Source organism: Rhinolophus sinicus, chromosome 5 (genome assembly GCF_057876585.1).
Source record: "Rhinolophus sinicus isolate RSI-liver-muscle chromosome 5, RSI-T2T, whole genome shotgun sequence".
Classification (NCBI taxonomy): domain Eukaryota; kingdom Metazoa; phylum Chordata; class Mammalia; order Chiroptera; family Rhinolophidae; genus Rhinolophus; species Rhinolophus sinicus.
The window spans coordinates 79672268-79698679 of NC_142505.1; the positions used below are offsets into that span (position 1 = coordinate 79672268).

General features: G+C 46.7%; 1 protein-coding gene across 1 annotated transcript in view; it reads right to left on the bottom strand.

Moving 5' to 3' along the window:
- Positions 1 to 26412, bottom strand: part of SPOCK1 (SPARC (osteonectin), cwcv and kazal like domains proteoglycan 1) — a 470125-nt gene that overhangs the window by 132048 nt on the left and 311665 nt on the right. The window contains exon 4 of the mRNA XM_019740366.3: positions 14343 to 14457. Coding sequence (XP_019595925.2) covers positions 14343 to 14457 — 115 coding nt within the window. The remainder of the gene's footprint in view (positions 1 to 14342; positions 14458 to 26412) is intronic.

Below are 26412 nucleotides of genomic sequence, written 5' to 3' on the forward strand. Positions count from 1 at the left end.
TGTGAGTACCACACTCTGGACTTTGGTTCATTTCAACTTGAGCATCCGTGACTGCCTTTCACTTAAGCTGTGTAATTTGGGGCACCAGCTACTTTGCACAGATCTGAAGATTCAATCACTGGATGAGAGTTTGCAGAAACACTGTATGTGCATGTGTAAGTGAACTGAAAATGAATAAGAAGGCACACTCCTAACACGGAAGACACCCTGAGTGAGGGAGGGCTGAGGCTATGAGAAAGGGAACTTCCACTTTGTGACTGTGTGTCTCTATCATTTGACTCTCTGATAACCATATATTGCTGATCTAATTTATTCAACGTATAAAAAAGAAGTGCATTTTCAGAACTTTTAAAAGAGACGCATGTCGCCAGCCCCACACCTGTCTGCTAGCCCCCCGCCCCCCATCTCTCTCCAGTAGTATATAAAGAAACCAAAGTGATTGGAAGAGAAGAAAGGCCTCCCAGGTATAGGAAGGAGGGCTGAAAAAAAAAGGAGTTCACCTAGAAAAAAGCTCCTTGACCAGTCCTCAAAGGTTTCCATGAAGACCAACCAATCTGAACTAAATTTCCGTATTACTATATTTTGAGGGTCTGTTTAAGCAAAGCTATCAAAACTGAAGCTGTAAAATGATCCAAATGCGGTTAGGATTCTAGAGATAATCTTTACTTGTCCAACGAACACTGATAAGCACCTACGATACACCAGGAATTGGGCAAAGAATTCCAAGAGAACGCTAGCAGAGCAGTAAACGTACTTCCTGTAACATACATTACATGCAACGATTATTGCTACGCATAACGAGCATATTATCCTGAGTGGCTGAATTTATTCAGGGTAGGTGTTCCCTAAACTGTTTTTTTTTGCGTGTGTGTTTTTTTTTAATTTTTATTCACATCTTGAGACACTAGAGAGTCTCACAGACTGCTAACTTATCCAAGAAAATCCCTACAGGACAAGAAACTTGCTGTTAATTTCAGGACTCCTCCAAACCATCCTCCAGTTAAGAGTACCCACGCAATTTGCATGGCCAGTGGGCAAACGACAAGAAGAAAAGGAACTTGCCAGGTCATTCCCCCAGATCTCTGGTGTTACACACATTTCTGGACATGAATCCAGGTTTCCGTATACTTGAAATGAAATACATATGTTCAGAGATCCTCGTCAAACCTCCTCCTAGCCTCCACTCACAAGGCCCCGAGTGTTCCCTGACCAGATCATGGAGATTAGCAGGCTGATGTGATTATGTAAATTCCACTAACCGGTGGGAGACGGCAGCTGGCAGTCACCTTCCATTACAAGAGTGACAGAGCATGGCCAGTGGCACCAAAGGGCTCTGTGAGGCAGAGACTGATGGGGTTTTAATTCGAAGTTCAACTTGCTGAATGAGCACAGCCACAGGGACCGACAGGCAAAAACAGTTTGCACACGTGTACGTACATAGGTACACACACCCCAACTAGCATTCTGCTTCGTTAGGGAAAAGTGCCAAGCCAGCAATGCCATAGCAAGCTATTAGGGAAATATAAGTGAACAGCTGAGCTTTCTTTATTCCCTTAGAACCATGGATAGCAGTATACTCTGTTTTAAAAATCCATTTCTTCCTAAAAGGTGGGGGGCAAGGGGGAGACTGTTACTATTATCCACTGACCCTCGGCATCCCCGTTTGATTTCCTGCTTCATCTTTTTGTGTTCACTGGCCCAAGAAAGAAAAGTCCCTTTCTAGTCCTGAGACCTTAGAGGAAATTTCTAGCAATGGACATGCTAATTGAAAAAAAAAAATCAAGCGAAAAGCAAGCAGGCCCAAGACCAAGAGTTTCCTCTGGCCTTCCTCCCTGAGCATTCTTGATTCTGCCTCTTTACAGGAGGGGCCAGAGAACTGAGGGTTTTGCTAACACAGCTTCTGGTTAATTGTGTGTAAGCTCAGGTGTGCACACAAAGGTGTGTGCAAGCTCAGGCAGTTCCACCATGGGCTCTGCTGCTATAATCTCAGAACACACGTGCTTGCATTCCGGGAGAGGGGGGATTAATTATTATGAGATGTGTGTATGAGAGAAAAAAACAAAAACTTGTATTTGTTTTCTAGTCACCAGCAGCAAAGCACCCCATTCCGGGAGAGCTGTATATCATCTAATCTACTTTAGGGAGAACAAGTCAGAAAAACAAAGAAGAGGGTAGATAGCATCGGGGTCACTGCTGTTTCCAGTGCAGGCCCAGGGACAGGCAGGAAGCTGGCAGAGACGTGGCATTCAGAGAGCCAGCTACACACCAACACGCACACACCGTCAACACTGGCCATTCACTCAGAGCGCCGCAGAAGGCAGGGACAGCCACCCCAGCATCCCAGCTCTTCCCCTGCTCTGACAGCTTTCTTCACAGTCGGTGTCGGAGGAGAGAAGCTGGAGCCCTGACAAGCTCCTGCCCGCCTCTGTGGGCTTCACTAGTGGGGAATTTTCTGGACAGGTGGCCAAGAACTAAGGCCGACTCCATGCCCCTTGTGCTTTCTCCAACACAGATCTTCTCCTGCCTGTATCCTCCTGCCGTTTCCCACGGGCCAGCTCCAATGCCACCATCTCATGGACAGACAAAATGAGCAAGAATACGTTGCTGCAGGGAATAGTAACCCAGTGTGTCCCAGGGCTGCTCCACAGCAGAACCTGGGCCACTGTGTAGACATTACCGACAGAAAACCTTCTGACTCGATGTAAGGAAGAAGCTCGCACAGGGAGGGAGAGCTGTCCAAAGACGAGGGTCTAACTCAGAAGGTCAGGGAGGGAGGCTCCCAATATTGGAATAGCTCAAGCTGAGGTCACCTCGAGGAAGGGGGTTCTATAGCAGGCACACTGAGATCTGTGTAAGCATTCTTCTCTGCATGAACAGGGAAGGGACTGCTTCCATTTCTTTAATAGTGTCATCAAGGGTACTGACCATGCTTGCACGTAAATCATTAAGTGACTCTCTGTTTACTTCCATGAGGTAGATTTTCCAAAATGAAGTTGAGGGTCAATGAGGCCAAAATGCCCACCAGAAACGTACCAGCTTGCACGTCCATCAATAGCATCTTCAGGGAGTCATCCATTTCCCACCACCTTCACTCTGTAGAGACCTACCAGGTACTGCTCTGAGGGCTGCTATGAAGCCAAGTGTCTGGGGACACCACCAAAGGTCCACAAGTAATCAACAGAGCCATTAAGAGCAATAAGCCAACTTGGCCTCATACACAAGGTGAAAAAAACTAGCACACAGAGACACTGCTGAAATTGGAGAGTGGGTAGATTATCAGGAAATCCAGTGTCACCCCAGCATATTCCAATCTGTTTGCAGGCATACTGCGGGCACACACAGGGGAGACAGCAGCGGCTGTGGGCCCAAGCCCGTCCCAGGGCACGGGCGGCTCATCACCCAGCACCTCTGCACTGGGCTTCTCCCCAGGGCAGAGAAGACGAGCTGGTAAGAATGCTGCCTGCTGCCTCCCCAGGCTTCCTCCTAGCTGAGCGGGCAATGTGGGCTGCAGGCAGTCCTGTCCTGTCCTGTTCTGAAGGGCAGGAAGGGTCAGTCCCAGGGTTCTAAGGGACAGAGGAGTCAGACCTCAGACAGAAGTGACCTGGAGGCTGCAAGCCTCCTGGATGAAGCAGGATGGATGGATGTGGGCCAGTGCCGGGGGGGGGCCCACTCCCCCGGGGGGGGGGGTGAGCATCAGGGAGGAGCAGAGAGCCAAGCAGGCTCTTCTCGTGACTGCCGGCAGAGCGGGTGCCCAGCGTGTGTCCCTTTCCTTTTTCCTTCCTGAAGGCAGATTCAAAGGCCACTCTGCAGCAGTCGGAACCACACAGACCTCCAGCTTTGAGAAACTCAAGGTGTCAATGAGACAGATGACACCTTATCACCAGCAAGTTCAAGCCTGTGGCCCCAGACAGCGAACCTTTAGAACTGTCCAGTCACTCAGCACAGAGAAAGGGTGGGCAAAGGGACAAGACCCCAAAGAAGCAGTCTACTGGGGTGGGGCAGGGTGCAGCGTCTGCAGCATGTTGACCTATCCTAAGAACTACTCTAAGAGACACTTCCACACCAGACTGACACGTTTCTCCCCATTTCCCTGTGGAATCTCACAGGCACTGCCTGAGCATTTTCTGAGTGCCCAGGAATGTGGTAAGTTCTAGGCAGCAAACAAAAGGAAACGAGATACACCTCTGCCCTCGTGACAGAAGCAAACCTGGAGCACTGCTTTGCCACTTGGCTGGCCCATCAGAACTCCCAGTTAAGTACATCAGCCTGGACCTGTATCTCCAGCCCCCTTTCTCGCCTTAATTGATTCTTCCATCCATTAATACGTTGTGAACCCCTACATGGTGCCACGACCTGAGACTTACCCTCCAGAGGGAACCTGGACATTTTAAGTAAGTGGATAAGCATAACACCAAGGGCAGTGCACACTCAGCCAGTGGAGAACTTATGAATCATGACAAGTGACACCACCCAGATCAATAAACACAGCAGGGCTTTTGCATACGTGAGCTCATAGAGGTCTCGGTGGGGCTGGCCAGGATTGTTCCCCATTTAATTGTCCCCTTGGAAACAAGCAGCTCACATGGGAGACTAACTTTATTGAGCATCTACTATGTGCCAGCATTATCCTTATCACAATGACTCAGTGTGGGTTTTAAAGTCATCACTTGATAAAGACATGGATATTCAGTATAGGGACGTGTCTCAAGTGCAGAGTGGCTCTTACACAGAAGATGGGCGTGAGGGCAGCCTTGCTCTGGTCCCCTGTCTCTGCCCCATAAGGCTGTGCAGTACTGAGCAAGTCACAATGTGCCCAAGCCAGAGTGTCCGCACATGCGCTCAAACCATTAATGCATGCTGCCCCTTCTCTGCCTCCCGCCCAACTGCAGCTGCAAATGCTTGCTCTCCTCTTGGAACTTTAGCTTGTGGGACTTTTTATTTTTTAGCTTAGGTTATACACATTTGGGTCCGTAAGCTGGTTTATTAGGCTGTAAGCTTCAGTGAAGAGATCTTCTTGCTCTTCACGTGAGCATGTGCAACACACACATAAAAACACACGCACAGGCACAGGCACACTCACACTCACACCCGGGGCCCCACAGCTTCTCTCACACAGCACATTGTCTGGTTTAAAGAACAATTATTCAAGAAAATTCAGTCCACCCTAAGCCACACGATTCTGTCACTCTCCTGCTTAAAGCCACACAAGATGTCCCTTCACCACTGCCCACGGCCTTCAAGGCCCTGCAGGACTTGGCCCTGCCCCTCCTCTGCAGCCGCGTGCAGCTATGCTTCCTGTCACAGTGTCCCTGCAGCACACGCTTCTCCTCTCACTTCCTGTAGGAGATACCAAGGCCCTTCCCCTCCCTGACTCCAGGCCTTTGCAGAGGATGCTCCCTCCTCTGAGAATACTTCTCCCTACTCTCTGCCTGCCTGGCACCTCCCCTCCTGACCTCCCCCTTTCACCCAGCCTAACGGTACCCTGCTCTTACCCTACCTAACGCGCATCACAATTTATTATACACTTAATTTCTTCCGATCTGTCTTTTCCGATAAACTTTCATCTCCACAGGGGTAGACCATGTCCATTCATCACAGAACTCAAAATACACAGCAGTGTCTGGCAAATGGAAGGCACCATAAATATTTGTGAGGGAAAGAAATTTTCAGACTCCGACTGAGTGGAGTCTGAATTAATGACCTTTATCCCATCATCACTGGTAGATGTGGGTCATCATTTTCTAAGAGCCAGTCCTGCCAGAATGATGACAGGAGGGACCCAAGACCTAAAGGCCTTCATCTCCATCATCGGATTCGGAGATGGGCTCCCCTGACATCTGCCAGGAGGAGGAGCCTAGTTGCAGGCCGGAGGGGAGCCCTGCCCCTTTGTGTTTCATTGGGAATTCCTTAGAACCATGGGCGGTTTGAGCCACGATGCCCTCCCTCCCGTCAGGGAAATGGGAAGCTAGACGTGCAATTCAGGGGAAGCATGCACAGCAGCACCTCCCGCTGTGGCAGGATCATGGATGAGGCCAGGAGAGGGGCCTTCCACTCCTCGGTAACAAGCCACATCCCTTCCAGTGTGTGCCCATGAAAAACATCATTTAAGAGAGTGCCTTGGAAAGGTCTCCAAACTAATTAACTTTCATCTTCCCTGTCCCTCTGTGCATGGAGGACCTCGCCCTCTGCCCACTCTCTCCACGAGGAACATTAAAGGCAGGACATTAGCTTGAGAACATGCTATTTAAAATGAAAGTACTTCTAAAGATAGCCTTGGATGCCCATCTAAATCACCCTGAGTTCATTTTCTGGCCCCAGGACCCGCATGGTCTGTGCCCGAAACGGGCCCTATGGTGGCGCCCGATACTCATAAAGAATGTCTTTCACAGTTCACTGGTTGAATTAATCTGATATAAAACGTCTGAACTGAAAATCTGTGAGTTGGGATTTTAATGAGTTTAGGCAAGGCGACAACGAAGGCCACCGGAGATTTATAAGTAACAAAGGTGAAGGAAAGAGGTTTCAGAAAATTAAAACAGAAGTTAGTGAAAGTGGGAAAATTCAATCTGACCACTTTGTGAGGGGTCACGCAGGCCTTGGACTCCCGGACTCCTGGCTGCTGTAAAATGGGCACCCTAACATCTTTAGTGAGCTGGGGGGCAGGGTGGGGGGGTGTCTGTTACTCAGCGTTTAGGGCCAGACGTGCTAATGTAATGAGTCACACCTGTGTGGTACCCAGCCAGCCCCGAGCCCTGGGGGAGATCGTACCCAGGGAACATCTCTTCAGAACTGGCACACCCACCTCACCCTCCGATTTCTAATCGACTTAAATCTGATGCCTGGAATAAATATCTGATGCCTGCGATATGCGACGCTGTGCATCCCTTCGTGTCTAAGACACCAACAAACAGAACAAAGGCAGGCCTGCCCCTGCAGGCACAACCACAGAGCAAGTGGGTGAGCAGTGACATGCTGTGCAGTCCCTCCCAGCCCCACAGACTCTTGGGCTTTCTTACTCTCCAGCAACTTGGCATCTGGGCACACGCACATTCTGGACCTTCCACCATAAAACAACTCACTCTCCTACAGCTACAACGCGGCTCAAGAAAAGAACTTGATCCCGCGCTTTGGGGCCCACTGGAAATAGGAATCGCCCCTGTGGTGGCAGGACTTCTCCAGCAGGGCAGCCTGGGACGGGAGGTGACAGGCTGGTGGGCGGTGCTGGAGCCGGCTCTGGTGGGCAGAGGCTGGGGTCCTTTGGAGCCACACCCAGACACCACCCCGCCAGGCAGGAGGCCATTAGACTTACTGAGAGACCCCACCTGGTTAAAGAAAAAAAAAAAGGGAAACAAGGCAGGGCAAGGGAAAGATGTGGGTCTGGTAAATTTTACTGGCTGTCAGGACTTTGATATATTTTTCAATGCATTTTTAAAACTTGCCTAGTGAATTTGCCTTACAGTGTAAGACCTGCCTCTCACTCAATCCCCCTGCTCCAAAGGGACTAAAAATCCCACCCAATTATTCACATCTCCATTGTGAACGGCTTTCTACTCTCTGCTGCTCCTGTCATCAAGATCGTCTAATCAATACCCTCAGTTCCAGAAAAAACAAAGGAACAGAGAAGGCAAGTGGCTTGCATGAGTTAAGAAATCTTACTCAGAGAAGTCCCCAGTAGTAGCTGGGTCCTTACAGGCAGAGGCATATAGTCTTTCTATTGTTTGGGAATAAAAAAGAAAGAAGGAAAGAAAGAAAAAAAAGAAAAAGAAAAAAGCTGCAGTTTAAAGTAATTAAATATCTCTGTTTGAGTGACTTGTGGTTTGAAGGGTTAAATTAAAAAAAAAACTACAAAAGGGAAAAATGAACCCAGAATTATGCTTTTGGCACAGAAAGGAGGAAATAGGTTTAATATCCATTTGTCGATCACTCTGTAAAGAGCAGGAGTTGGGAGAGAAGGGCTCAGGCCTGCGTGCAGCAGCGGCACCTCTGGGCCAGGAGCAGATGGGCTGGTGGCTGGCGGGCGTCAGCACTGCAGGGAAAATTAAACTAGCCAGTGAGAGCTCAAACCCTTGACTCTGCAGCAGGGGAGGCTGCATGGCATTCCTCCATTCTGGTTCCAAATCTGCCCCTTACTATTCCTGTGCAATCAAGGGGGTCATTATAAAACCTCAGGAGTCCCATCTGAAAACTGGGGATCATAATACTGACCTAACTGACTGTTGGGAAAAGTCAGCAAGATCCCTTCTGCCATGTGTGCCCAACATGGTAGGTGGCTAGTAAGTGGCACCTCTTGAACCAACTACTCTCCCTTTGTTATTCACAGTGCCCAGTGGCAGGTATTTGCAAAACAGATCACAGTGGTGATTTTTTTCTGTTTATAAAGATGACGGAGTGACAAGTGGGCCCAACCCCCAAACTCAGCTTTGTTAATTCCACAAACAGCCTAGAAATAGCACCAAGCTCTCATAGACAACCTACCCAGACCCAGAGTGTGGCAAATGAGGCTCCCCCAAATTTAAACCAGAACACAAGGCAATGCCTGGGCCCCTTGGAGAAAGGGTGTGAGCTACATAAATATAAAATTGTACTAGGAGATGTGGGCACACTCACACTTTGGTAAGTGCCAATGCCTTGAGTTGTAAAATACCAGAAAGCCATCCTAGGAATCAGTCACCTTCCAAGTGTCCATGTGTCTTCCAAACCAAGACAGATACGTGTTTGTATAATCAACCCGCTCAAAGCCCCTATAGCAGGAGGCAGTGCTTTGTTGTAAAACAAAACTGAGATGAAATAACCATCATCCTTTCAAATATCCTCTGAGAGTTTGGTATTTGAGGCACATTCTGTGATGTACTTCTCTCTGACCTCAAACGCTTTGATTCTTTTTTTTTCCAATTCCCATAAAAGACAGAAAGCACTCACATTGGTCTACTACACCACGAGCCTTCAGTGAATCTGAATTCTTTGCTGGTGCAGAGAATGTGTTGTTATTCCAGATAATTAGGAAGTAGAGATAAAGGGCCATTACGTTAGAGGCCTAGCCCATTGAACGGCAGGCTCCTTATTTAAAACCAGATTAGTTTCCACTGCTCCCAGAAGGTTTGCAAGGGTGCACTCAGATATTGAAAGTCCCATTCTGACATCCTTCCCTCCCATTCACAATACACTTGCAGAATTTGAGAATATGGCTTGTCTGCAAGGCTTACAACAAATGCTTCAATTTTCCATTCTCCAAATAAAAATCAATGACAACAGAGAGGTAAAATCAATGTTCAGTGCTCTGTAGGGAGAAACCAGCCCCACCCCCCACCATCTCTTACCCACCAAGAACAATAAATCAGAACTAGCCATCCTGACTGGCGGCCAATCGCTGAGAGAGGAGCCCTCTGCAGGTTGTATGACTGTCCATCCCTCTATCCCTTCAGAAGGTATTTTCTTTAAGAAGACCCGAGAATATTCTTAAAACCTAAGTCAGGCAGAACAACACATTGCTATGTTAAACACTTTCTTCCCCAAACAAACTCATTTGCCAGTGGGATTTTTGGCATCTAAGACCAGAGTTTGACTTAACAGTTTTCCTAAGGATCCGTTTTCCATTAGCAAGCCTCAGAGAATTCTCAGGCATTTCATCCACTTGCTCCCCGCAGAAAACCAATGATTGCCTTCCTGTCACCACAGATCAGCTTGCATTCTTTAGAAGTTTTTCTAAATGCAAATCATAGAGCATATACTCTTTGGTTTTCATTTGGTCTCTCTTCTTTCACACAGTATACTTATTATGAAATTCATCCATACTGTTGCATGTACCGATAGCTTATTTCTTTTCATTGCTGAGTAATATTCCATTGTAATGAGTATACCACAGTTTATCCATTCATCTGATGATGGACATTGGGGTTGTTTACAGCTTTTTGCTATTGCAAACAAAGCAGCTATGAACATTCAGGAACCTTTGTAGGGACATACACTTTCATTGCACGTTCTACATACAAATCTTTTGTTGGACATATGTTTTGCAAATACTGTTTCCTAGTGTGGCTTGTCTTTTTATTTTCATAGCAATGTCTTTTGAAGATCAAAGTTTTTAATTTTGATGAAATCCATTTGTTGATGTTCTCTTTGGGGGGAGGGGCATTTATAGTTCATGTTTTTTTATGTCCTGTTTAAGAAGTCTTTATCAAACCCAAGGTTGCTACTATTGCTTCCATCTGAAAGTTTTGTAGTCCTAGCTCTTATATTTAGGTCGATGATTCATTTCAAGTTACTTTTTGCAGAGTACGGTACACAGTCATTAAAATTTATATATGTAAAGGGCTCGTAGGATCATAAAAAGACTCATTTATCAATATTAACTAAAGAGAGCCCAATATGAATTTTTATATACAGTATTAGCACCACTCGATAATCAAGTTTTGACAAAAACAAACCAATGAACAAAACCTATGACTAGAAAAAAGAATGGAAGGAAGTATGCTGGGATGTTTTCATTCCTGTTTTTTGATTATACAACCATTGCCTATTTCTGGTTTCTTTTTTTACTTTTCTATATTTTCAGTTTTCTGTAACAAGCATCAACTATCATTATAAAAATAATAAATTGCAATATTTTTAAAAAGTCACTTAATAGAGGGCTTCCTGATGCCAAGCTGCCCTCACACTGCTCTTTAGTGCATAAATGACACCAGGCAGAAAGGTGAACACACCATCCCAAATTCCTCCTTTCCCAACCTTCATAGCAGGAAGAGACGAAACAAAGAATTTCCAAAGGGAATGTGAGTTTAGCTGAAGCCTCTAGAAGAAACAGAATACAAACCCAAATCCAAACACAACCATAATAAAGATAAAGAATTCCCGCAGAGGAAGGGCTGGTTGCCCCCCTTTCCCCCCCGCCCACCACCACCACCAAAATTGCTTGCACTGAATTCTGCAGTCACAGATGTGTGTATCAAACCACTAGCTGGTCCACTCACTCAGTCTCCACAAGCAAGGAAAGCTAATGAAATGCTCTCACTGTGCTTCTGTCGCAATCTGCTTGTAAAGACAGCCTAAGTCTGCACCCTCATAATCAGCCCAAGGCCGACCCAGCCGCCTCTCCATGTGTGTGCACTCCTGACCGTCTGGTAGGCAGGATTTGCCTCTTGAGCTGCTGCAGAGGCCAGATTGGCTCATGGAATTGCCTACAGATGTTTCACAGAGAAAAAGATTACTTTCCTGATTGATGAATATATAGAGTTGTCAACAGGGTCTCCCTGCTCAGGGGGGACCCCTGAAGTATAATGTGAACGGGCAGATGTTTCATCTGGGAAGGTGTCCAATACCCTAAGAAGAAGCATGCACTTGGCTGATGTGATGGGCTGAGTAATTCAGGATCTGAGAGAGACAGGAGGGAAGCTGGACCCCACAACTGCAGCCCACACCATTGCAGGGCCTCCCCGGTTCAGGCCACCCCCAAATCCTAAGAAGCGCGTGGCATGCCTCCTAACCAGCCTATTCTTTGGGCTGTTTTTCCAATGAACCAACGGACACTGTTATCAGAAATGCAGTCATCTCCTTAGTCCTTAACTGCTGTGAATCACAGAAGGGGCCGCAGAAATAACACTGTCACCCTCAATTTAAACCTCGCAGGCTTCCTCAGGCAGGAACAGCAAGAGCAGGAAGGATCACACTGGGAATGGGCAGTGTACCTGGAATGAGTTCCTTTTTTTCAGGAGCATGCAACTCTGGGGCTTTCTGGCTGCCTTTCCAGAATGAATCAGACAATAATAACTATTATCATAGCTGTTTTAGGAATTGGAAGATAGCTGTCATTATGTGACACTAGACTGTGTACTTTATACATATTATCTTATTGAACTCTCACACAAACATATACACAAATACCCAATGCAAGGGTTAGTAAAATGTACTACCCATAAACCCTTTCTGCAAGAATTACTAGAGGATGTATTCCAGCAAATAGAAAAGAGGAATGGGGTAAATACTTTCATTAAACCCTTTTTACAGATGAAGAAGCACAGATTCAGAAAGGTAAAGTAATTTGCCAATTTCACATAGCTGGGAAATAGCCAACCTTGGAATGGAGTCCTAATTGGTGTCATTCCCAAATCCATGCATTTAGCCACTGCAATTTTGTGGTCACCAGGAGATGTGGGAGATGAGGATTATACTCTCAACACAAGCAATAAGGTGTTAGTACTGCCAACACAGAAACATGGCATGCCCAGAAAAATACCATTTACACCTGGACCTCTCTGAGAACCAGTAAATTTGCTGCCTCTGTTTCAAATAGATCTGAGCTTAAAACTAAAAACCTTTTATCTGGCACTTACAGAAAGGGCTATATTCTAGGAGAAAACTGGGAATGGACTCTCCACGTTGAGAGAGAGAAAGAGAGAGAGAAAGAGAGAGAGAGAGAGAGAGAGAGAGAGAGAGAGAGAGAGAACCAAATGGCTGAACAACCCAGAGCAACACCCCAAAGGGTATTTGGGTATTTGCAGCAAAAGAGGCCATATCTTCCCTCCTTCAGAGAAGGAAGAAATTAAGTGTGGCAGGAGAATCTAGGATACTTTCCTCATAGTATGTATGCCCTAAAAGGAATTTCTAATATAAAAAAGTTATTTTTTTTATATCCCACTCTGTGGTGAACTTGATTTTCCTTGAGGGTGGGAATAATGTCTCTTGCTTACCTCTCTAGCCTCAGTGTTTAACATAAACCTGACACACAGCAGGTACTAATGCCTTTTTGTTGAGTGACAACGAATGAATGGATAGACAAGATAGGTCAAATGAAGATGTCAACACACGGTAGTGATGCAAACATAAGCTTTGGAGCTAGATGGTCCTGGGTGTGAATCAATGACTGCCATTTGCTAGATATACAAGCAAACTACCAATGCCTCTCTCTGCTCCTGTTCTCTCATTTTTTAGAGTGGAGACAAAAATAAATACCAACATGACAGAATGGCTGGAAGAATTCAAGGGCATGGGTGCTGAGCCCAATGACTGGGTTGTGCTAGGGTTTTGGGGGTGAGATCTCTCTTTACCTCCAGGGAGAACACTCCTGTCTGGGGAAGAGCAAAGCAGATTATAATAACCTCCATCTCGGTTTTACAGAGACAAAGGATGACTATTTTTAGGTGAACATGGAAGCTAGGTCTGTTGTTGTGGATTTCATGTTTGTAGAGGCAGAGGAGACAGGGGTTCTGCTCAAAGGAAACCACTGACGGGACAGATGGTAATTAAAACATCCCAAGAGCAGTAGCCAAAGGAACCAGCACTACTGAGCCTTCAAGAAATAAGTGATGGGACAGGACACATTCTTTCTGGTTCTAGGGCCAAACTGAAACTAAGCAGCAAAAGTTACAGGGAGGCAGACTCAGTGGGAAGCGAGTTTCAGAAAGGCGCTTTCTTGTCCTAAGGTGACGGTGCAGTGCAGGTGAATGGCACAGCAAGCTGCCCCATCCAGAACCGGGGTCCCGACTCCCATCCCCTCGGCCACGCCTCTCTGTGTTGTCCTGGCAATACAAGGAGGGGACAGAATACGTGCCTCTGTCCCTCCTCTGCCTCATCCAACCCTGTTGTTAAAGAAAGGCTGCTTTTTGTGTTTATGTGTCTGCTTTCTTGCTTTGAGCACTTTTACAGAACCGAAGGCAGAAGTAGCCTGAAATCAAAGGCTCATTCTGTCCTTTGCAAAAGCCTAAGCCCACTGGGCAATGATGCTGGGAGTGGGTGGAGGGTAAGGGGCACAGGTTGTAAGGAACCTGAAGAAACGTGGAGACCTCCCCTGGGCGGGAGAGGAGGGGGTATCAGGTGCTGCCCCCTGAGGAAAGAGCAAGACAGTTCTCAGAAGGAACAGTGCTACGGTAATCCTGAGGCGGCAGGACTCCAAACCAGGGCACCTAGCCTGGCAAAGCTGCCCCATCTATAGGGGCCTGGAAGCAGACAACCCCTGGGCCTCACGGGCCCTCAAGGATCACCACAGAAAGGATGTCAGTGGCAACCAGGAGACTAAAGCTTCAGCCCCTGTTTTTTTAGCTACGCGCCTCCTTGATCTTGGGGTCATTGGTGGTGGTGGGGGGAACAGTGCCAGTAATGACCGCGAAAGGGTTTTCTGATCCTCTGCTTAGCTGAGGGCTCAGAGGCAAATCAAGTTGTTTAAAGAAAGGAAAGATATTGACATTCTTTGCAAATCTGTGTTTGAGAACCATAGCAGGCGTGCAGGCACCAAACAGCATAAAAAAACAGCCACACAAACATCGGCTCTCCCTCTGCCTGCTGTCCCCAGTCAGAGATGGGGTACCCTTGGTCCCACCAGCGGGAGAACACCTCCCAGCCCCCTGCCTTACCTGGGGAGCAGGTGCTTGCGGCTGACACACAGGGCAGTCTGGTAGTCCTGGGTCACGCACACTTTGTGAGGGCTGCATTTCACCTTCAGGCAGGGGTCTTTGGATGGGTCCAGGGCTAAGGTGAAAATAACAAGAACAGGGCAGTTAGGACCTCCAGGGAAAATTTCATTTTTATTTCTACTCAAATAGACGAGTGGGAAATAAACAGACTGTGTGTTTGTACTCGGCTCTTTTCTTAGGCTGGTGGAGATTGCAGTGAGAATCCAAACCCGGTACTTCTGTGTCTACTGCATGTTTTCTTTAGCAGGAGAGCAATTGCTTTGTGCCATGGGGAGTTTCAGCATCTTCATCTGGGGCAGGACTCACTTTTAAAACCCTCTAGAATCTCTCCTGCTCCAAGGACCAAGAGTTACTTTTCCCTCTTTGGTTATTTGTCCGCTATTGCTTTTTATGACTTCTTCCATGTCTAATTTTACTCATTCCCTAGAATATAAAAAGTCCTTGAGGGCAGAGGTTTATTTTTTGGCTTCAGTTCAACCCACATGGACGAGGTGCATAAATAAGCCTCTTTTAAGTTTTATGAAGAACTTCTAGATGTGCAAGACAGTTTCGTGCCACACAAAGTGACAATACAACAGGGAGGGAAGAAAGCGTACCCATAAATATTTATTGTGTGAGGGAGAATTAGATAAGGGCCATGACGGGCATATAAAGTGATAACAGAGCCGGAGAAAAAAACAGAGATCAATTTCTGGGGCAAGGATTAATGAAGCATTAATATGTGAATTGGATCTTGAAGGATGGGCACGATTTTGAAAAGCAAAGAGAGGAAAGACACTCCAGGCAGGGCGGCGAGCACACGTCGATGAAGGAGGCATGTCTGGGCAATCATAAGATATTCCATCGGACTAGTCGATGTGCTTTGTGTGTGGGAATAAATGAGATGAGGTGGGGGGGGGGAGTTGATTCAACCACATCATTGGACAAAAGGGTCTCTAAGGAGAGCAGTACATATATTGCAACATTTCCGAGAACAGGCAGAGCAGCAGGCCCTGGGCTCATGAGCAGTCCACATGCTGAATGGCCACGCTCATGATGGCACAGAAGTGGCCACAGGGGATTCTCTGCAAAACAAAAGCAATTGTGCCATCTCCCTGCTCTGGGGCCTGAAGCATATTAGGCGGTAGATCTTTCATAACTGCTCTCCGCAGCCAGGGAGGTGATGTTTCCCTGTTCTCCCCACGCAAGCATGAGGTTAAACAAATCGGCATCCAGAGCAGGGACAGCAAAACTGCTATGAGAAATACCATCGTCCCCTCCACCATTCGCCCCTCAGCCCTCATGACCCCCCACACACTTAGAGGAAGTCATCACTCCCCTCAGCCCACCCAGACCCAGAATCTCAGCTCCATTTTCTTCAGATGGCTGCCGGGAAGGTTGCAAGGAACCTGAACACAAACATCCAAAGGCATCTCTGCAGCATGAACAGCTCAGGGTGGCTTCCTCTCCCCTACAGCAGCCTCAGCCGCTATACACAGAAACCAGGTACATTCTTAGGCCAGTCAGGTCAACAACAAGCCCTCAGCCCTGGTGCGTGTCCCACAGGGGAGTCCTCTGGCAGAGCCTACTCCCGAAGGGATGTGTCTGCCTGCTGCAGCTGAGCAGAAAGAACCGGGCTGCAAGATGAAAGAGGCTGATTCGAGCCCCAGGGACAGAGTGTTCACTCAGAGCTCTTCAGTTGAGGTCTGCCTCTTGGAGAGGGATGCAGGGGGGCCTGTGCCTGCCCTCAGAGTCCTCTGAGGCTGGGCCTTCCAGAAATTTACACCAGGAACTTCCTGGTCCCAGATGGAAGTCTCTTGGTCCCAGGGACATCCACACGAGAAGCCAGGAGGCTGGTGTGTCTCAGGCCAGTGATCTCCTTGTGCCCTGGGCCCCATCCCAAGCCAGGTGGCAGTCCAACCAACTCTGAGTTGCTTTCCAAGACTTAGCCAGAAGTGAGCCAACAATGGAGGCTGATTACCAGCTGTCCACTCATGATGGCCATGCCGGTTCTTTGCTGCTCCCGCTCACACTTCCAGCCACCACAGGATGAAGGAAGACACTTCTGGATCTCAAGAAACTTGGGACCAGACTGCTGGCAACTCCAGCCACAGGTACCAGCTGAGAGGCATTTCCCTGAGAGGTGCCAAGTGCCACAGAACCCTTGGGATTTTCACTGGAGTGGAGCTCAGACATGAAGACTAACAGGCTGGCCTAGGGTGTCAAAATCAGCCGTACGACATGACAAGCATTATGGCCAAATGCGAGCTACACTTTCCCTCTGTGGTCAACTTTACAAACATGCAATGTCCACATTGTGCCCCGGACGGCTTCAGTGGACAGTGTGACCTCAAGGCAGGTAAGCCAGCCGAGCTCTGTAGGAAGAGCACGAACTCTCGGCACAGTACTTGAGTTTGAATGCTGGCTCTGCTGCTTACCAACCTTTCTGTACCTCGGCTGCCCCTTCTGTTAAATGGGGTAATAACATTACCTACTATCGATTGCTTTTGGTTGTCGGAGGATGAAATGAGTTAATATTTGTAATTAGAAAAGACCTGGTAAATGCAAGTGCTTAGAACACACCTCTTAGGTGCTTGTTAATATTTTCTGTGTCTGTATTTTGTTCCCAGAGTGAAGACTAAGCCTTCATAATAACATGAACAATTGCTAACACTTACCCAGTGCTTTTGACATGCAGGCACTGAACTAAGCCCTAAAAGAGAAGTCCCTGAGAGGTGCGGGCATTGAACACCTGGGGGGTTGACTGCAGAACCAAATTCCTTACCCCCACAAGCCAGCAGCTTGAGAGTCACCCAGCAACTCCTTTAAAAAGTTGATCACGGACCCAACTTCACACCAAGTAATACGGCTCAGATGTACCATGTACCTGAGAAGCCTTCTGGGCAGAGTTAGTCTTACGGGGTTAAAGTAAGGGGCAGCCAAGGGGCCTGGTGCTGCCCAGGCTGGGCCACAGAGGACCGCCCCAACCTGCCACACACACAGCCTCAGTGCTCCCCCAGAAGGTGGGGTGCCCAGCCCTTGGCAAGTGCGCCCTCTGCCTACTCCCTCTGAATACAGCAATCCCCGAAATGAGTCAACTGACCAGTGGTCTGGTCAATTTCCTTATTTCAACCTTGCCATCATCTGTCCCCCTACCATTGGGCTAATACCACAGATCACCCCTCCTCCAATGCTTGAAGCTAACGTTTTAGAACAAAACAAAGAACTCCAACCCCAAACACTACTCAATAAAAACCATCAGTTATTTAACTCCATACACGTGCTTCCTTAACAATTTGCATTTAGAAATCATGGCGGCTAAAATTAATTACTGGGAACTGCATACTTCAAACATGGATGCGAATTATTTAAATGAACTTCACAGAACAACAAAACAGTAACAAATCAAGCTGTCAGCGTTTATTTAATCACCAGGACGCATCTTGTTTTTGAAAAACAGCAACACTGGAATTACAAGGGGATATAGATGGTAAAGAAATGTGTCATTACAATTTAAACAAGGCCTCTGAATTACGCTTTTCCTAGTAGCCCAAGGCTCACATCTGAAAGGCACCCAGCCCCTGTTTTGGACAGGGCTGCTTGGCTCGGATTTCTAATGAGAATGATAAAACACCAGAATAATAAGTGGCATTTGAGCGGCCCTTTAATAAGGTATGGGGAGACTGTGCAGGTGAGGAGAAAAGGACAGAGAGAGAACCCAGTGTCAGTATAAAGCCCAGACCAGGGTTAGACGCTTCCTTGTCAAGGTGAGAATGATTACTGGACACTGTGGTCCAAATTTTTCTCTCCGGGCACATGCTTGGTGAAAAGATGCAGCGGTCCCCTTAAGACAGCTAAGTCCTGTGTCCCCTCTACCTCTTACGTGGACTTACATTGGAGAATGTGCCTAGCACACGGCAGCTACCCACAGGAGCTTACTTCCATCTTTCCTGCTGACGCACAGAAACCAATCAAGTGCCCAACTGGCCCATGAAACATGTCCAATTAATTTTTAAATAATTTTTACAAAAAAACCTTTTTCAAAGAATAAAACAAGGATGATTCGTTTAAAGAGAGATTTGTTGGGCTGAAAAACACTGAATTCAAAAGCCAATTAATTACAGGTTACGTGTAAGTTCTTAAAATTAATTTTATATTTTAAGCTCACTGCTTGATCTCAATTAAGGTAGCGATATTTTAATTATCTTAATTGTTGCTGAACTTGTTTTCAGTTCGAGTTATTTTTTAATTAGCTACATTGATTTAAAAATCCTGAATCATGCCTTTTTGCTGTCCTTGGGAGCATCCTATAAGCTCACAGGCCAAGAGGCCTAAGAGCTGTAACTGCACAGTGGGGTACCACCGCAAAGATGCTGAGAGGAGAGGATCTTCCATTTTTGGGGTCCGTGAGAGTCACCTGGGGAAGTGACACATGCCTGTGTTTATTCCATTAATGTTTGCAGAGCACCTACTCTGTGCAGGCCCGTTTTTGCAGGCTGGAGGCCGGCACCTCTAGAGTGAACAAGAAGTCGCTCCCGACCTCCAGGAGCTCACAGCTCAACAGAGGAGACAGGCAGTGCAATGGGAGGGTAAGTTCTGTATGTCATGGGAGACAGGGGAGGTACCACACCCACCCCCACCCAGGGGTCAGGTACGACTTCCTGGAGAGACTGACATCTATGCAAAAGTGGGTTTAACCCACATAACAAGATGAAGAAGAACATTCCAGATAAAAAGCTCCCTTTCCAGGCACAAGAGAAATCATAGCAAGTTTGGGGAACTGTGGTATTTCATCAGGCATTTCCCCAAACTTGACCAGGGGTGGCGTGAGAAGACTGGAGCGGGCGGCAGCAGCATCATGGAAGGCCTTAACAACCACGTGGCCCCCAAGTTCCACAGTGACAAGCACCATGGTAGAACCTGGGGTCCTTGGCACACCCTTCCATGCTGAAATTGGTGGGACGGGGTAGGAAGAGAGAACCCTTTCCACACATTTTATGTGGAACGTGGCACTTTGATAAGAAGAGATGTGTTGCACACCCTCACACTCCAAATGAGAGGCGGGTTCAGGGTAGAGGTCCCCATGGCCAACTCTTAGAGCTCCATTTCCTCCTCTGAGGAACCCCCATGCTCCCTCTACCTGGGGACATTATGCTGCACAGGATTCTGGGAGGCAGCAAACCTACCTGGTGAGACTGATAAGCAAAGACCTGGTCTAAACAGCCATGCCCACTGGAGGTCCACTCTGGTGACTCCTGGAAACTTCCCTGGACAAAAGGCCATTCAATTTGCAAAAAGCTGACAAATTAAAGACTGTTTGTTGTCTCCTTATTGCTTTTAAGTGTGCTCTCTGCCCGAATAATCCTCATCCGAGAGGTTCATCTGAAGTGAAGAGTCACCCCCAATGATTCACTACCAGTGACTTAATGGATGATTGACAATGAAATTACTCCAAACTGCTAAAACCTTGTCAAGCTAAAATCCCAAACATGTATTACAGCTTGTCTGTCCCCATGGTAACCCATGCCTGCATCTTGCTTCTTTCCCTCTCTCCAGAGGGCCTACGGCAGAGCCTCACAAAATACAAAACAGGAGATTCCGCCCATAGGATTTTGCTGGAACCAGAGAATGGGAGTGTGGAAAGCCTCTGGCACCATTCTCAGCTTTCAAATCAAGGGACTGCCCAGGTTCTCTAAGGCCGAACAAAGGTGCCAATTGGCCATGTGTCTAAATCAGACTGACAGTGAAATGATGCAGAACATATGTGTCCAAGGAGTGGGGGAGTGGGCAGGGACATGGGAGAGACAAGTACAAAGGGGCAGAGGATAAAAATAATGCATCTGACCAATAATACTCACCCTGGGAAGAGACCTCTTCTTTCCCTTCCAACCAAGGGCCTGAGGATTCTTTACTTTTTGTGTTAAAACTAAAAAGATTCTCTCTCTTACATTACGTGTGTGTGTGTGTGTGTGTGTGTGTGTGTGTGTGTGTGTGGTGGGGGGGGTAGGTATCAACTATTAACAGCCTCTTTCTGAGGGCAATTTTTCAACCATGCTTTTAAATGATAACAACTGTTAAACACAGTTGGATGGGTGTGTGGGAGTTTATGATATTATTCCTTCAACGCTTCGGTAGATATAAAAATTTTAATAATAAAAAGAAAGAAGGGGAAAAGAAACATCTTATGACCCAGCAAGTGAATGCATTAGGCAAAAATGTGCATCTTAATGGTCATAAAGAGGGAAAATTCTAAACAACTTGAATGTCCGTCTCTATTAGTCTGCTCAGGCTGCCATAACAAAACACCGCAGACCGGGGGCTTCCACAACAGGAATTTATTTTCTCACAGTTCTGGAGGCTGGAAGGCTGAGGTCAGGGTGCCGACATGGTCCGTTTCTAACCAGAGCTCTCCTTCTGGCTTTCGGACAGCCATTTCTGGCTGTGTCCTCACAGGGCTTTTTCTAGGTGCACTTGGGAGCACACTCACTCTCTGATGTCTCTTCTTATAAGGACACCTATCCTATCAGATCAGGCCCCACTCTTGTGATCTCATTGAACCTCAGTTACTTCCTGAGAGGGCTCCTCTCCAAACACAGCCACAGTGAGGGTTAAGGCTTCAATACAACGTTCAGTCCATAAGACCGTCTACAGGGAAATGGTTCTTTGAATTACAAGACGTCCATTTATGACACATTCTACAGCTATTGTAAAGGTGGAAGCAGGTATGTATATACCAACATAGGTAGATGTTTGTGATACACTACGTGAAAAAGCAAGTTAAAGATGAGAAAACAGATTTGAAATGGCAAAGTGACTTCCTGACACCACACAGCTAAGAAGCCAGTATTCAAAACCAGGTTTGTCCACTTCCAAAGATGTCCTTTCCCTTTCCTATCGAAAAGAAGCCCTAGCCCCACCCCCATCCCCGCTCCTGCCACTCACACACCAGGGCCCTCAGCTTCTCCTCTCCCGGAGCTACCCCTGCAATAACCCTGTGAATTAATTCAGACTCCCCATGCCTCCAGGCCAACACCTTCCCTTCCTGGAGAATCTTGCCTGCGGCAGGGAAACCATGACAAGTCATGCCCATCACTGGGGGCAAGAGCAAGTGTCCAGCCCTGTGAGATTCTGGCATTTGTCTCTGAGATACGAGTTAAAGACGCCCCGTGCCAGGCCGGAACTAAAGGCAGCGGCTAGGAAGAGCCTTGCCCCTCTGCTCACGTGCCCAAGACAAGACATGATAAGCAAACACTGGTAAGTCCAACATGCCTAATGTAAACGTTCTGATCATTAGAAAATAATGCATTAAGAGAGGTTTACTAGAGGAGCTGGGGGAATATGGCCCATAAAATCATAGGCCACAAAATTGTATTAGCTTGGCCAGCCAATCCCTGCATCTCAAAGCTATCCTCTCCCACCTCCTCCTGTTCCCCAGCTGCTCTGGGACGGTGACAACAAGGCGCCTCACTCCACGTTTTCACCAAGAAACTGATTTCCCTTTACAGGTGGGATGGGGAGAGGATGAAAAAGAAGAGCAGGGGAAAGAAAGGGAAGCAGGGAGCATTTTATTACATAATGCATCATTTCATTAGGGGGCTGACCAGGGAGACAGTGACATCCATCGACCTACAGAATAATGCACTATTATTCCCATTTACCAAGGAGGAAACTGATCAGTTTATTATTAATTCACCAATGAGGAAATTGACACAGAGATGTTAAGTAATTTGTCTGTGGTTGCACAGCTGGTAAGTCTGGATTTCAATCTAGGCAAGTCTCACACCAAAGCTGATACTCAGAGCCACTGGCCAGTCATGAAAATGGCTTATAAGGGGGATAAAGGTGATGGCTACAGTGCCACGCATCATCATACAGATGGCTTCTGTCACCTCCCCCAAGAATCATGTCACTCGTAGGATCCCAGAAAAACTTCTTATTGTGAAGAAAACATTGCACCATCCGAACTCAAAGCCGGATTGCTGGATATCTGAATAAGCTTATATTACTTTTCTAATGCATACAAAAGCCAAGTTTCTTTTCAAGACAATATCAATGCCCAGCGAACTTAAATCTCTCTGTGACTGAAGAAACAACACCCAACATGGACCAGGTAACCCTTGTGGTTCCCTCTGTGAAGGGTTTTATGAAGTGTGTATATGGCCCCACCACTGATGGGGATTTACACAGTGCCTGGTGCTGACGGGGGACGGGACCAAGAGGTCCTGAGAGCAGCCTCAGTTCTCAGTAGAGAGACCAGGCACCACCCTCAGAGAAGGCTGAACCTTCTTCATCATGAAAATGGCCAGGATTTATTAAACTGTTGCAACAGTAAAAGTACTTAGGCTCTATTTCATTGTAATTGACAGAAATTATTCACAAGACATTTATGAACAAAGGAGAGAGAATTTCTTAAAATACATAAGAGCCAGTTCTATAATCTAGGAGAATAAAAGGACATAAAAAGCACAATAAAAATAAAATACTCCAGGAGAACGGTATACTTAAAAGTGTTGTAGCTCATAAAAGTCCATCTTTTGTACCCGGGCTTCACTTTTAATGCCATTAAAATTACTATAAAACTCAGAGCTTTTCCCAGACCAAAGGGATCCAGAGAACGAACTCCTCTGGTGCCAACGAGCATGATTCTGTCATTATTCAACAGCTGTGGCTGTGGGCCATGTGAATGGGGACACTCAGACACTCCACAAATTAAATAAATGAATAAATAAAGTGTACCTAGAAGAAACGAACCCAAGGGTGCGGGTCAGAGAGTGGTGGGTGTGAGAGGAGAGGCATCGCTGTGCCACTTTCTGCTGATGTCATCCTGAAAGATTACTCAGCTCTTCAGGATTCAGTTGCAGACAGACCTGCTTCCCTCGACTGTGCAGGACGCATGAAAGCTGCCTCGCACAGGGCCTGGCACACAGCGTGTGTTCAGGTACCATCCTCCTCAGTCTTACCAGCTCTTTTTAGCTTGCTCTTGGAATACGGAAAGGGAATGCATACAAAGGGCAAGGAACCTTGGATATTTCAGAGACTCACGAGCCTGGAGCCCGGATGCTGGTCAGCCTTTCCCATCTCAAGTTGGTAGACTCATCTCCACAGTGAGAAACACTAACGTTTCTTTTTGAATATCAAGCTCAGGGGCCACTTTACTCAGACAACGTTTGCTGATTAACCAGATCTACACCACTGCTGAAACCACTGTACGACAGCTAAGAAGTTCATCCACCTCTAGTCGAGTCGTGCTCTGCTTTGTCTCACGTCAGAGTTTATGAGGTCTGGGAATAAAGAATGAACTGCCACCCCCCCACACCCCCAATTCTGTGCACTACGAGCACACAACAAAGCCTTGTACATAAACCTACATGGACATTCTCTCTCTCTCTCTCTCTCTCTCTCTCTCTCTCTCTCTCTCTCTCTCTCTCTCATACTTGAGAGAGAGAGAGAGAGAGAGAGAGAGAGAGAGAGAAGGCCTTTGGGCTTTGAATAGTCTCTACTGGAGAGTCATGGAGTGTGTCAAGGTATCCCAAGGTCCTATATTCAGGCATCTTTGGTAAAAGGTCTAGGACAGAAAGAGGAATAATTAAGGAGAAAGAATACAGCAAACACTCTTGAGGCAAGAAGACAAGGGCTTGGGTCCAGGGAAGTTGGAAACCTGTGGGAATGTGGTACATAGGGGACAAATGGACAGGGAGGGTTCCAGAAGGCAGGTTTGGTGTACAAGGTTGGTACTTTCTGATCCTCAGACAGAGCCTGTGCATCTGGCTGCTTTCTGCCCTGTTCCATAGGTTTTGGCAGGGGCAGGTGTTATGTGAAAACAGAATAAGAAAGTCTGCAGGGAAAGCCTGCCCCAGATTGGAGACAGATATGCTAAAATAACCTCTGAGGGCCTCCAGTGAGGCTGTCCCTTCCATAGTGCGGCATCCTGAGGCAGGGAACCTTAGCGAGAGCTCCCTGAGGCAACACGGTGCTCATTCACTGGCCACGTCCATGACAAGTCCGAAATTCAGCAGAAGGGGATACAGGCCGTCCCATCACAGATGTATCCACTACAGCGGGGTCTCTTTTTCCTCTTTTCCATAATCTAACCTAATCCTTGTTTCTCACACTGTCGTAGGTCACGGAAAATGAATGCAAAGCTACCATGGACCTCACTGCAGCATGTATTTTACTAGATGGTAGGTAATTTAACACTTTGTTTTATATTAAGGTAATCACTGGTCTACTATGGAATAGAATGCAAAATTCATATAAACTTGTCTAAAAGAGACTTCAAAAATGTATGTGCTCACAGTGGGTTCTGCCCCCAGAACCTCAGAATAGGTGTTTGCTCTTACTTGCCTTTGGGGTTCTTTGGTAGAAAAGTTTGAGAAGTGTTGAAAGTGTTTACCAAATTTAAAGGGTCCTATAATGAAGCAGAGAGCTCTCCAGGGTACTGATATCTAAGATGGAAAATCAATAGCAGTAAAAGTACATACAAAGACCTTCACAAGCAAATTGCTCATTCTTACCGGACCACAACGCAGCTCCAGTTCAAGCTGGTTAATCAAAAATGTATCCCGTGCCCCTGCAACAGAATCCTCATGCCATCTGTTCCCAGGGAACTCAGTCCCACTGGTGAAAGGCCCCCGGGTTTTTCAAAGAACTGACCTTGCATAGTCTAAAGTTTTTTGAGAATGTTCAACGTGCCAAGTATTGGGTGAGGTTTACAAATGAGTTACAAAGTATTTGTGGCTCCCCAGGTATGAATCTCAATATTAAAGCTGTTATTTCTTTCATCCCTCCCACTGTTAATTTTTCAGAAACATTTGGCTCTGGATTTATAAATGGGTAATTGGAGACTATTCATTTCCAAGTCCTTTCTTTCTCCAATTAGGGAAGGTTCAGTTCTGCTTCCTTGGGATGGTTCCCAAGGTTATTAAATTCCATTCCTTAACTGATAACATTAAAGCAATCATGACAAAGTTAGTGCTGATTGGACCTGGGGTTTCTTGGGGGCACCTTCGAAGCTATTAGAAACCACCTCAAGCTGAGAAAAGAATGGTTGCATCTCCCACTGTAGGTTTCAGTAAGTGCTGTATCAATTAAGTCTTGTATATTCTTGTTTCCCTGTTTTTTTCTTCCTGAGTCCCATGCTGTTCAATCATTGCTAAAATACGTTTCCTTATGCATCCAAATAAGCTGAACAATTCACAGTTTTAACCTTTCCCACAACCAGCTCTCTTTCCTGCCTGTCTCTTCACCAACGTGCCACTCAATGGTCAATTACCTCCCTGCCATTACTCTAAGATAAGGCCCAAAGTGCTAATATGAAACATAAATCAGGTCTTAACTACACGTGGGAGACAGATGCACCAATAAATAACGGGCAAATGCCTATGAGGTTTCCTAAAACAAACATGGAATAAACACAAGGAGGAAAATCTTTCATGTTTATTCTTTAGCAATAAATATTGAGTGCCTAGCAGGTAAGACAGAGCAGGGAGATAATCATCTCTAAATACTATAATGGCTGCAATTTTTTTTTCACTAAAGAAAAGGAATTGATGTTCTTGTTTTTGTTAAAGTTATGTATTCTCTTTTTTTTTAAATTTTACTGGGGAATATTGGGGGACAGTGTGTTTCTCCAGGGTCCATCAGCTCCAACTCCAGTTGCCGTTTTTCAATCATTAGTTGCAGGGGGTACAGCCCACCATCCCATGTGGGAATTGAACCGGCAACCTTGTTGTTCAGAGTTTGTGCTCCAACCAACTGAGCCATCTTGGGAGCTCAGCAGCAGCTCAGCTCAAGGCGCCATGTTCAAACTTATTTGCAGGGGGCGGAGCCCACCATCCCTTGTGGGACTCGATGAGTTGAACCGGCAAATTTGTGGTTGAGAGCCCACTGGCCCATGTGGGAATCAAACCGGCAGCCTTCGGCGTTAGGAGCATGGAGCTCCAACCACCTGAGCCACCGGGCCGGCCCTCTCATTTTTTTTTTAAAGAGCTTCATGACTCTGTCTTCCACAATCTGCCCTCAAACTTCCCTT